The sequence below is a fragment of the Mustela putorius genome, unplaced genomic scaffold (assembly GCF_011764305.1).
Source record: "Mustela putorius furo isolate JIRA1106 unplaced genomic scaffold, ASM1176430v1.1 tig00000827_pilon_pilon_pilon, whole genome shotgun sequence".
Classification (NCBI taxonomy): domain Eukaryota; kingdom Metazoa; phylum Chordata; class Mammalia; order Carnivora; family Mustelidae; genus Mustela; species Mustela putorius.
The window spans coordinates 7,040,483-7,053,021 of NW_025421489.1; the positions used below are offsets into that span (position 1 = coordinate 7,040,483).

The window sequence follows — 12,539 nt, forward strand, 5'->3', positions numbered from 1 at the left end:
TCTCTCTGTCTCAAATGAATAAAAATCCTTTTAAAAAGTTATTAATTAAAAAATGGGACATAAAATAATTCAAAGTGCTGACTGAGAATGGAATTAAAATGTCAGATCACTAGATCTAGGATTATTAGGGGAAAAAAAGTATAAAGAAACTGTTTTATGGGAGAAAACGGGAAGCACTGAGAATCTAGAATTGCATTTTTTTCTTATTAACAATGTTTGAAAACAGGTTTTGGAGGAGTAATTAGAAATTAGAGGATATGATGATCAGATGAAAATTTTAACCCTAAAATTTTAGATAGGATGATAAGATCCAGTGTGGGAGCTGGTTATGAAGGAAGAATATTTATGAAGGTAACTGAAATTGAAAAGGTCAACACTATACATGGGCTGAGTAACCTGGAAGCTGAAATTGCCCAGGATTTAGGATCTAGAGAAAAATCACTGGAAGGATAAGAACCCAGATGTGTGGTCTTAAAAAGAAGAAAATTAAAAAAAAATTTTTTTAAATTTTTTTTTTAAGTAATCTCTATACTCAGCGTAGGCCTTGAACTTATAACCCTGGGATCAAGAGTCACATGCTCTACAGACTGAGTCAGCGAGGCTTCCCCAAAAGAAGAAACTTTTAAATAACTCTGTAAAAATAAATCTTTGAATGAGGCATAGAGTAGCCAGAAAGACAATGACCCTATTATTTAACACTGAAAATCTGAAGATTTTATAAAGAATAAACAGCCAGTTAAGCGGAAGCATCATAAATAGCAGAAATTCAGATTACAGTTAAAGGGATGATTTCTTACAAAATGTGTTATTGACAAGACTCTTGTTTTGACTAAAAGTTCTACCCTGTACTGTAGAAACAGTGAGGAGAAGGCAAATAGCCCAGGGGATGGGGAAAAGCTAACATGGACGGAAAAGACACTTTGGAAGATGACAGGTGACCAGAAGAATCCTTACCTTGTGTAAGTCTTGTGAACCTTTAGAAATAAAGAAAGGAGACGATAATGCTCCTCTAATGAAACTAACTTTCCCTACGTCTCTTAAAGGAAGGTAATCACGGTCATCTGGTTGCCTAGAGGACATGAAAACTTGATGGTTAGGTTTATGGACAGAAAAACTTTACCCCCTACAACATACACTGATCTTCCTTCAATGTATGAACAGTTTTAGGCCTGGAAACAAATGTTGTTCATCAGGAATTCCCAGTTCCTCCATATGAGGATAGTAAAACAATCCATGCACATCCCATCTACTAAGGAAATCACTTACCTCCAAAGACACATTCTGGGGTGAAAATGATGTCATCAAGGGCAATGAAGATGTCCTCATTTCCAGCCAAATCAGCTTCAAATGTCACTTTGAATGCACTAGTGCTGGAGAGAGGAACATGTCCGTATATCCAACCAGTTCTTTTACTTCCAATCGCTGACCACACAAGGATGTTTAGTCCAGATTCCTCAATGGTATATACCTAAAAACGGGGGCAAAAGAAGAAAAGGCAACTCTTTATGGTTTGGATGTTAGAGACATATGGGCATCCTGGTTGTTAATGGAAGAATGGAGTCTGGCAATGGGATAGATAGCATGACACCTCGGCTATAATACTTCCTTTCTGTTTCAAAAGAAGAGAATGCATATCGTAAGTGGACATGGCCATATACAAGTCATTTCGAAAGCCAAAGCAATGTGCAGAACATACTTACTATTCTGACAAACAGGGTATCTTCCTGAATTAACTAACATCAATACCCAGGACTTTCCAAATGCAAGAACTCACAGATTCAACACAGAAAAGTGAAAGAGCAATAAAGTTAGCTTTGAAACCAATCACCAGGCCAAGTTCCAATAATCTTTTTGAACAGTAAAAAGAAATTCAAAACAAAACAAAAAATGCCATTTCCTAATGCACTTTAAAAAAAAATCTGTATTTTAAACAACAAAAACAGGCAAGGTTGTAAACCTATTTTTCTATACTACCTTTCTGTATCTAACTTTCAGTTATCATTTCCCTAGAAATGATAGTTATACACACACATACACACACACACACACACACATAGCAATGTATGTTAGCAATCACTTATATAACGCTTTCTTTTATATGGGAAAAATATGACTCAGAGAAAAGAAAACATATAATAGTAATTTTCTTCTATTACAACAGTGTTTTTGTCTAACAACATTTCTTCCTACTAAAAAATCCTACTTTCTCACTTTTTTTCTTGGTATCAAAATTTATCTAAAGATAATTTATCCATCAAAAGTTCATTCATATTTTATACTATCAGGAGAAAATAACACCACTCATTCTGTTGCATGCAATGATATGATATTGTATGGCATTCCAGAAATACTCCACCAAATTATCTAGAGCCAGAAATTAGCATGCTGCTAACTGGAGTTAGCAACTACAATGTTACTGTACAACTACAACTACAACTGTAACGTTCACTGTTGCAAAAAGTCTGCCAGGAATCCAGCTATTAATGGACGTTAAAAAAAAATTAAAAACATATCAAGATGATCATAGAGAAAGAAAAATAGAAAAACTTGCCCCAAATTTGTAAACCTGAAAAGTGAGATTTAACATCAATGGTAGAAAAAGCACACATTTTGTAAGCAAAAGCCCTTTTTACATTGATTCCTCAGTAGATGAAATTAACTAAAAGTCAGTATGAAGGGAATTTGGGTCAACAGAGTGTTTCCAATCTCAACAGAAGCAAACATTCATCCCAAAGCTCTAAGATCTGGTGGGTACCTATCTCTCAAATAAATACAAATTTCCTCCATTTTCAAAAAATTAAAAAGGTAAGAAGCTTCCAATTCAATGTGATAAGAGGAAAACTTTATTATAAAGTCAAACAAAGTTGAAGTATCTCTTTTTTTTCCTTCATAGATCCTGAGTTACAACTTAAAGATTTAAAATGGGATGGCTTTATTTTATAACTTTTTCTACAAAAAGCAATTCAGAAAACTAAATTACATGAAGACACACCCAACACCTTTTGCTTTTTTTCAAAACCTTAGTATAAATGTATTTTATTAAGATATTTTTGTTTTTAATTTCATTTTTCTCTTTCAGTCATCTTAATCTTTAATTAAGCAAGCATGCTCTTGCCAAATTCCATCTCCCTCATGCTCCTTTTACTCTGCTTCTCCTAAATCCACCATGACATCCCTGGCCTGTTCTCCCTCCCACTGTGTCCCATCATGAGCATTAACTCTAATAGACTTCAAGCTATGGTACCCAATATTTCACCCTACTACAGTCCATATTCATTCTGATCAACTTCACTAATTCACTACTTAATTCCAATGAAACTTTTTTTTTTTAAAGATTTTCTTTATTTATTTGAGGGAGAATGAGTGAGAGAGAGCATGAGAGAGGAGAAGGTCAGAGGGAGAAGCAGACTCCCCAAGGAGCTTGGGAGCCCGATGCGGGACTCGATCCTGGAAGTCCGGGATCATGACCTGAGCCGAATGCAGTTGCTCAACCAACTGAGCCACCCAGGCACCCCCAATGAACCTTTTTGACAATCTCATGGATTGTTTCAATTGTAACATGAATTTATAATACTATCAGTGCATTAAACTGAATAATTGCTATATCCAGTGTTTCTGTAGCCACAATGGCCAATGGTAAAAATAGGAGGACCATTTAAGGGCTCCATATAATGCTGGGGTTTTTTGTGGTTTTTTTGTTTGTTTGTTTTTTGTTTTTGGCAAGTAAGAACCCTATAAAAGGTTAATATTATCTATTTCTGTCTTTCAATGAAAATAATATTCTCTGTCTTCACAGAAAATTTTTGTGATAACTGTCCACAAAATATTTTTTATTTTTCAAAAATCTATTATTTTGAAAAATAAAATGGCTAATATCCTTGAAAAATAATTTTAGTTTAATTTGTTTCAAATTTTATATTTGATTATACACATTTTACAAAAACCAATCTATGTTGCAATATTAACTTATTATTTGAAATAGCTTCTAAAATCAGCTGCTAAACAAATAATTTGGATACTGCTATTCTGATATTCTAAATGTTGGTTGGATACATAACCATTAATATAATTAATATAATTAATATAATTAATATAATTAATATAATATAATATAATCATTTTATCATGATTTTTATCATAAAACAATATGGATTCAAAGAAAACACATAAAATATAATGTATATATATTAAGTCAAGATTATATTATAATCAAGGATGATATAATTTTAACTGCTTATTATATAGGGCAGGGAAAACTTGAAGAGAACTTACTAAATCAAAACACAGAATAAAATGATACATGATTTAAATACAAATATTATAATAATATTCAATTAAATATATGGGAATTTTTTTTGAGAGGAGTCTCCTCAGCACTTATTTAGAGTGAGCATGCCTGGGGAGGAAAACATTTGACAAAAGGTGTGATGCAGTAATAAAAAATATGAGTTAATGATTCAATTACAGAACAGTATGGAAACCAGAAAGCAGTTATCTCGACAATACCCAAGTATGTAAGTTTTCCTGGTGAAAAACTGCAAGAACCAGATTAGTAGATTTTCCTGAAGTTCCTCTCCTGCAGCCAGTCACAATCTCCAAATGCCTGGCAACACGGATGGTAGGCTGGTGCTGACTTAACGTCTCCTAATGGACACTTCCAGATATCAGAGATACTTTATTCATTTCATTATGGATTTAACTTATTGAAATTAGTGTGTCAAATACAGCAGCAAGATGAAACCTTAGCTTTACTTGGTCCCAGTTACACTCAGCTATTCTGCTAGATGTCTTTCTTTCACCACTGAGGGGGTAAATTAAGGAACTGAACTACAGTAAGTCCTGATCAGTGTACAGCTTCTCATGGCTTCATTTGAAAACACTCAGATTGATATATTATAAGAAAGAAAAAAATCAAAAGTAATGAAAAGGGAAATTTCCTTCAAAAAGAAGAGATTGTAGGCATTAAACTTATTTAATAAAAGAGAAATAACACTGTCCATATTAATGAAAATTTAGCGCAGTCACGTGTGTTTTGTAAACTATACTCCGTGTGTGAATGTAGGGTAGGACTACTGACCACCCTCTACAAATCTGGAATTAGAGTTGTAGAGCGAGATTAAACAATCCATTACGTGTACACGGCACAGGCTTCCAGTCCTCCGTATGGCATATAAAATAGATCAGAAATCATCATACTGGTCCTAACAAGAAAACAGCTGAACTGAAAATCAACAACTCTTCTTAGATCCATCAGACACTTAATGTCACAGAGCCAGCATGACCACTTGTCCCCAAACTGGGAAGAATAATAGGCGGATACAAAGAATCACAGCTTACCGAGGCAGAAGCCCAGGGAAAGAAACGCTGTGGGAACAAGTAGCACGGTAGAAAAACCCAGACTGAAACTGATGAAAGGCTGGAGGCCCACTGTAGACAAGTTTCAAGTTAAACATTCTTAAAGAGCCCCTACACTTTAGTGAGTTTGACCTCTAGGAACGCCACCAGTTTCTTGTATTGTAAACTAGAGGAAAATTCCCTCAAAATTTTGGCAAATAAAGGGAAAAGTAGCCATTTTGAAATATACCCAAAGCATTCTGTTCTCCTACAGGACCTTCCCTCAAGACAAATGACTTAAAGAGACTGTAACTTACTGAGGTTTAACAAGACTGGAGAAAGGAAAATACCTAACTCCAGCTCCTAGTAGCATTCTAGGTGGGGAAAGGGAAAGAAGCAATTCCAGCAACTTCTAGCCTTCCTGTCTTACCTCAGGAGTGGAGATATAAACAAACAAACAAACAAACAAACAAACACCTGAGAGGATTGTGAAGGATACAACCCAGTGGCACAAAAAGACTCACTAAGACCTAATCATAAACCCCACAACTTACCAACACATAAGGAGAGCTTCTGCGTTAAGAACAGAAGAACACAAGGGATACAGAGCACACTGCAGGCCTTGTTTAGATATAAATCTCCCTGGAAACCCAAAGACAATAGGGAAGACAAAAATAAAGGTAACATGGAAATTATAACTGATATCTACAGTTACAGCAAAGAGTAAACATATCCTAACCTCTAGCCAGATACACATAAAACCCCACACTAAAGGCCTAACTCCTTTTACCCAGTACAAGTCAGTCTGTCAAAAAAGACAAAAAAACACAAATTGAAGAGACAGAGCAAGCATCAGAACCTGGTTTAGATATGGTAGAGATGTTGGAATTATGAAGAAAGGAATTAATACAGGTTAATAAGGTAAGGGCTTAAACATAAAAAGTAGACAATATGCAAGAATGGGTGGTAAGTATAAACAGAGAGAAGGGAACTCTAAGAAATAATCAAAAGTAAATGCTAGAAATAAACAAAAATACTCTAACAGAAAAGAAACACACCTTTGAAGGACTCATCACTATACTGGACATAGGAGAGGAAAGCATGAGTGAGCTGGAAGATATGTCAATTGAAACTACCAAATCTGAAATGCAAAGGAAAAAAAAATGACTGGGAAAAAAAAAAGGTACAGAATGTCCAAGAACTGTGAAATGCTTCCAAAAGGTGTAATATGTATAAGGTAAATACCAGGAGAAGCAAAATAACAGAAAAAATATTTAAAGTGATAATGAAGGATAATTTTCCAAAATTAATGATAAACAAAAAACCACAGATTCCTGAAAATTTGTGAACACCAAACATTTACCTACACCTTGGCATATGATTGCAGAGAATCAACGACAAGGAGAAAATCTTGAAAGAAGCCACAGGGGGTTGGGGTTTGGGTGCGGTGGTGGCAAATACCTTAATTAGAGAGAAGAAGGAATAGGAATTATATCAGACTTCTCTTTAGAAACCATGCAAACAAAAAGAGAGTGAAATAAAAATATTGGAAGTACTTAAAGAGAGAGAGAAAAAAAAGAGACTCCAACCTGGAATTCTGTACCCAATAAAATTACCCATCAAAATAAAGAATAAAGATTTTCTCAGACAAACATGAGTTAAAACAATTTTTCATTAGATCTACTGCCTTGCAAGTAAAGTTAAAAATAAATTCTTTAGAGAGAAGGAAAATTGTATCATTCAGAAAATATAATCTACATAAAAATATTGGAAAAGAATAAATTAAGAAATAAAACATTCTATTTTTATTATTAATTGATCTAACAGGTAACAGTTTGTTACTGTAATAGCAGCAAGAATGTATTCAGTGATTTTAGTTGCGGGGTAAGTGAAATAAATGAACAGCAGCATGCTATAAAGACAGAAAGGAGGACCTGAAAATACTGTTTATAATGTTCTTGCACTACCCATGAAGTGGCATAGTGTTCTTTGCAAGTGGACCTGGGTTACTTATAAATGCATACTGCAAATTCATGGGCCCAAATTTAGAAAAATAGAGTTTAAAAAGAAGTATAATCGATATGCTATGAAAGAAGAAGAAAAGGAATCATACAAAACAATTAAAAACAAAGGTAAAAAAAAGAGTAGAGAACCAAACCAAACAAAACAAAAACAAACAAAACAAAACAAAACAAAAATACCCAAAGGGGGTAAAAAAAAAAAATCAAGGTCAACAAGTATAAAAGAGAAACATATATGCTAGATAATTAATCTGAATACCAGTAATCACTTTAAATGATAGTTTTCTAAATATACCAATTAAAGAGACTGTTACAGTGAATTAAAAAAAAAAAAGACCCAACTATATGTTGCCTATAAGAAACTCGAGTTAAATATAAGGACACAGATAGATTAAAAGTAAAAGGAATAAAGATATACCATGTTAATATTAATGAAAAGAAAGCCAGAAAAGCTATATTAACTTTGGACAGAGCAAATTTCAGAGAAAGGAAAATTATCAGGGACAATAGTTTATTATAAAATGAAGAGAGTGGCCAATTCCTGAGAAGACATAACAGTCTTGCATGTGTATGCACCTAATACCACAATGTCAAATGCTTGGACAGTAACTGGAAGATGTGCAAGGAGAAACATATGAATCCACTCATATAGCTGGAGACTTCAACATCCTTCTATCACTAATTGACAATCAGGAGGCAGCAAATCAGTAAGGGCATAGCTGAACTGAACAGCGACCATCAACTTTACATTTATAGAATACTTCATGCAGCAACAACAGAAGACACAGCACTCTCAATTTCACAGGGAACACTCATAAAGACTGACAACTTTCTAAGCCATCAAGTACACTGTATCAAATTTGAAAGAACAGAAATAGTACTGTATATGCTCTCAGGTCACAATGGAATTTAACTAGAAAACAGTAACAGGAAGATATATAGGAAACCCAAAAATACTTGGAGATTATATAACACACTTCTTAGTAACACATGGATTAAAGAAGAAATAATAAGAAGAAACCATTTCAAATTAAATGAAAATAAGTGTACTTTTAATTAAAATTTGTGGGATGCAGTGAAGCAGTACTTAGAGGGAAATTTTATAGACTTAAATTCATATAATTGAAAGCAAGAAAATCTAAAATCAATCACCTAAGCTAGTTTTTTGAAAAGTATAATAAAACTATTGTTTATATTTGTTATTTTTATTGTAAATATATTTATTTATTATATTTATTTAAAATAAAATTAAACTTTTAGTCAACCTAAGGAAGCAAAAGAAGATACAAATACAAATATCAGAGATGAAAGAGGAACTATGACTAGTGATCCCATGAAAGGATAATAAAGAATTATTATTAACAACTCTATGTTCACAAATTTGATAAACTAGATGAAACTGCCAAATTCCTTGAAAGGCATATCTATCAAAATTCACACAAGGACAAATAGATAATCTCAACAGGCCTGTAATAATAAAGAAATTGAATCAATTATTCCAAAAGAGATAGCACCAAGCCCAGATAGGTTCACTGGTAAATTCTACCAGACATTTAAGAAAGAGATTATACCGGGGCACCTGGGTGGCTCAGTGGGTTAAAGCCTCTACCTTCGCCTCAGGTCATGATCCCAGGGTCCTGGGATTGAGCCCCGCATCGGGCTCTCTGCTCAGCGGGGAGCCTGCTTCCTCCTCTCTCTCTGCCTGCCTCTCTGCCTAATTGTGATCTCTGTTAAATAAATAAATAAAATCTTTAAAAAAAAAAAAAAAAGAAAGAGATTATACCAATTATATGTAATCATAACCAGAAAATAGAAAAAGAGGAAACATTTCCAAATCCATTCTATGAAGCCAGCTTTACCCTAATGCAGGTACTAGGCAAAGAAAACGCTAGAAAGAAAAATGACACAGCAGTATCACCCATGAATATATAGATTCAAAAATTCTCAGCAAATATAGGCAAATTGAATCCAATAATGTAGAGAAAGAATGACAAATAACAACTAGGTGAGATTTATTACAGGTATGATAGGCAAATAAACACTGGGAAATCGACGGATGTCATCTATCATATCAGCAGGATATAAAAGAAACATCATATGATAATATTGACGACTGATATGCAGAAAAATCATATGACAAAATCCAACACCCATTCATGATAATAACTCAAAGAAATTAGAAATAGGAAAGAAACTTCCTCAATTTAATAAAGAACATCTACAAAAAACCTAGAGCTAAGCCTATTCCTCATGGTGAGAAATTACACACTTTTCTGCTAAGATCATGAGATAAGCAAGTATATCTTCTCTCACTGCCTCTATTTGTACTGGAAGTCCTAGCTAATGTATATATAAAATAAAGAGAAGAAAAGATAAAAAGATATAATGATCAGGCTGGTTAGGTGGCACAGTTGGTTAAGCTTCCAGCACTTGTTTTGGGCTCACTTAGTGATCTCAGGATCCTGAGACACAGCCCCATGTCAGGCTTCATGTTCAGTGAGGAGTCTGCTTGCAATTCTCTTCCTCTGCCCCTCCCCACCTCTCTCTCTCAAATAAATAAATAAATAAATCTTTGAAAAAAAGATATGCTGATCATAGAAAAATAAAAATCCTTTGTTTGAAGACATCCAGATGGCCAACGGACACATGAAAAAGTGTTCCACATCACTCGGCATCAGGGAAATACAAATCAAAACCACAATTAGACACCACCTCACACCAGTCAGAATGGCTAAAATTAACAAGTCAGGAAATGACAGATGCTGACGAGGATGCAGAAAAAGGGGAACCCTCCTACACTGTTGGTGGGAATGCAAGCTGGTGCAACCTCTCTGGAAAACAGCATGGAGGTCCCTCAAAAAGTTGAAAATAGAGCTACCATATGACCCAGCAATCGCACTATTCAGTATTTACCCTAAAGATACAAAGGGGTCTGAAGGGGCATATGCACCCGAATGTTAACAGTGATCCGAAGGGGCACATGACCCGAGTGTTTACAGCAGCAGTGTCCACAATAGCCAAACTATGGAAAGAACCTAGGTGTCCATCAACAGATGAATGGATAAAGAAGATGTGGTATATATATACAATGGAATACTATGTAGCCATCAAAAGAAATGAAATCTTGCCATTTGTGACAACGTGGATGGAACTAGAGGGTATCTTGCTTAGCGAAATAAGTCAATCAGAGAAAGACAACTATCATATGATCTCCCTGATATAAGGAAGTGGAGATGCAATGTGGGGGGCTCGGGGGGGGCAGGAAAAGAATAAATGAAACAAGATGGGATTGGGAGGGAGACAAACCATAAGAGACTCTTAATCTCACAAAACAAACTGAGGGCTGCCGGGGGGAGGGGTGTAGGGAGAGGGTGGTGGGATTATGGACACTGGGGAGGGTATGTGCTATGGTGAGTGCTGTAAAGTCTGTAAACCTGGTGATTCACAGACCTGTACCCCTGGAGCTAATAATACATTTTTATGTTAGTAAAACAACAACAACAAAAAAAAAACCTTAAAAAATGCTTTTGTTTGCAAAATACATGATTGTCTACATAGAAAACCCCAAAGAATCAGCAACAACAAAAACTCCTGAAACTATTAATTTACAGCAAGGTTGCAGGATACAAGGTTAATATACAAAAGTCATTCATTTTCTTCTAACCCAACAATGAACAACTGGATTTGAAATTAAAAACATAATACTACCTATAGTAGCCCAAAAAGTACAGGCTCCATTTGAAGAACATTATAAAACTGATGAAAAAAAATGAAAGCTCTAATTAAATGGATGATATTCTGTAAGGAAGACTCAATATTGTCAAGATATAAGTTCTTCTCAGCTTGATACATAGATTCAATTCAATCCCAGTCAAAATCTCAGCAAGTAACACAGAGGCAACTGAAAAACTCATTCTAAAGTTTATAAGGAAAGACAAAAGTCAGAGAATAACCAAAACAATACTGAAGAGTAAGAACAAAGTCCAAGAAATGACACGACTTGACTGTAAGACACTTCAAAGCTACAGTGATCAAGCAGGTGGTACTGGCGAAAGACTAGACAAACTGATCAAAGAACTGAAGAGAGCCTGGAAACAGACCCACATACGTACAGTCAACTGCTTTTTGATGAAGAAACAAAGGCAACTCAGTAAGGGAGATTAGTATTTTCAACAAATGGTATTGAAACAACTAGATCCACATGCCAAAAAAAAAAAAAAAGTGATCCTAGACATGGAACTTCCATATCTCATTGAGCAAAATAAATTAAAAGTAGCTCACAGACCTAAATGTCCACCACAAAACTCTAAAAGTTCAAAGAAGATAACATGGGAGAAAAATCTATGTGATCATAAGTTGTTGTTTGGGTTTTTTTTTTTAAGATTTTATTCATTTATTTGTCAGACAGAAAGAAGAGCACACAAGCAGAGGGAGTGGCAGGCAGAGGGAGAAGGCTCTGGCTCAGAAAGCACAATGTGAGACTCAATTCCAGGACTCTGGGATCATGACCCAAGCTGAAGGCAGATGCCCAACCGACTGAGCTACCCAGCCATTCCTGATCTTGGGTTTTGAGATGACTTTTTAGCTATAAAACAAGAATCATGCATGATCCATGAGTAAAAAAACTGGTAAGGTAAACCTCATTGAAATTAAAAACTTCTGCTCTGTTAAGGACACTGTTATGACAATGAAAAGGCAACACAAAAACTGGAGAAAATATATTTTTTAAAAATTTATTTATCCCAGTGAGAAAGTGCACGTTAGAGAGCAAGTGGAGGGCAAGGAGCAGAGGGAGAGGGAGAGAATCTCAAGCAGAACACAGAGTCCTACTCGAGGCCCGACCCCATGACCCTGAGATCATGACCTGAGCTGAAACTAAGAATTCGATGCTCAACCGAATGAGGGCCCTAGGAGTACCTGGGGGAAGATTTCAAAACACACATCTGATAAAAGGACTAGTATCCAAAATATGCAAGACGTTTAAGACAAAAATGAGAAAGTAACCCAATTAAAATAGGGACAAGAGATCTGAAGAGACCCCTCACCAAAGCAGAATACAGATGGCAAATAAGCAGAGGAGCAACTCTCAACATCGTATATCACCAGGGAAATGCAAACAGAAACGGCTAGCACACTCATTAGGATGGCTAAAGTCCAAATCACTGAAAACACCAAATCCCGACA

The 12,539-nt window shown here is 35.2% G+C and overlaps 1 protein-coding gene across 1 annotated transcript in view; it reads right to left on the minus strand.

The window, feature by feature from the left end:
- The window catches only part of MALRD1 (MAM and LDL receptor class A domain containing 1), a 753,919-nt gene that overhangs the window by 165,388 nt on the left and 575,992 nt on the right, over positions 1-12,539 (minus strand). Inside the window, 1 exon segment of the mRNA XM_013058904.2 lies at positions 1,267-1,468. Coding sequence (XP_012914358.2) covers positions 1,267-1,468 — 202 coding nt within the window.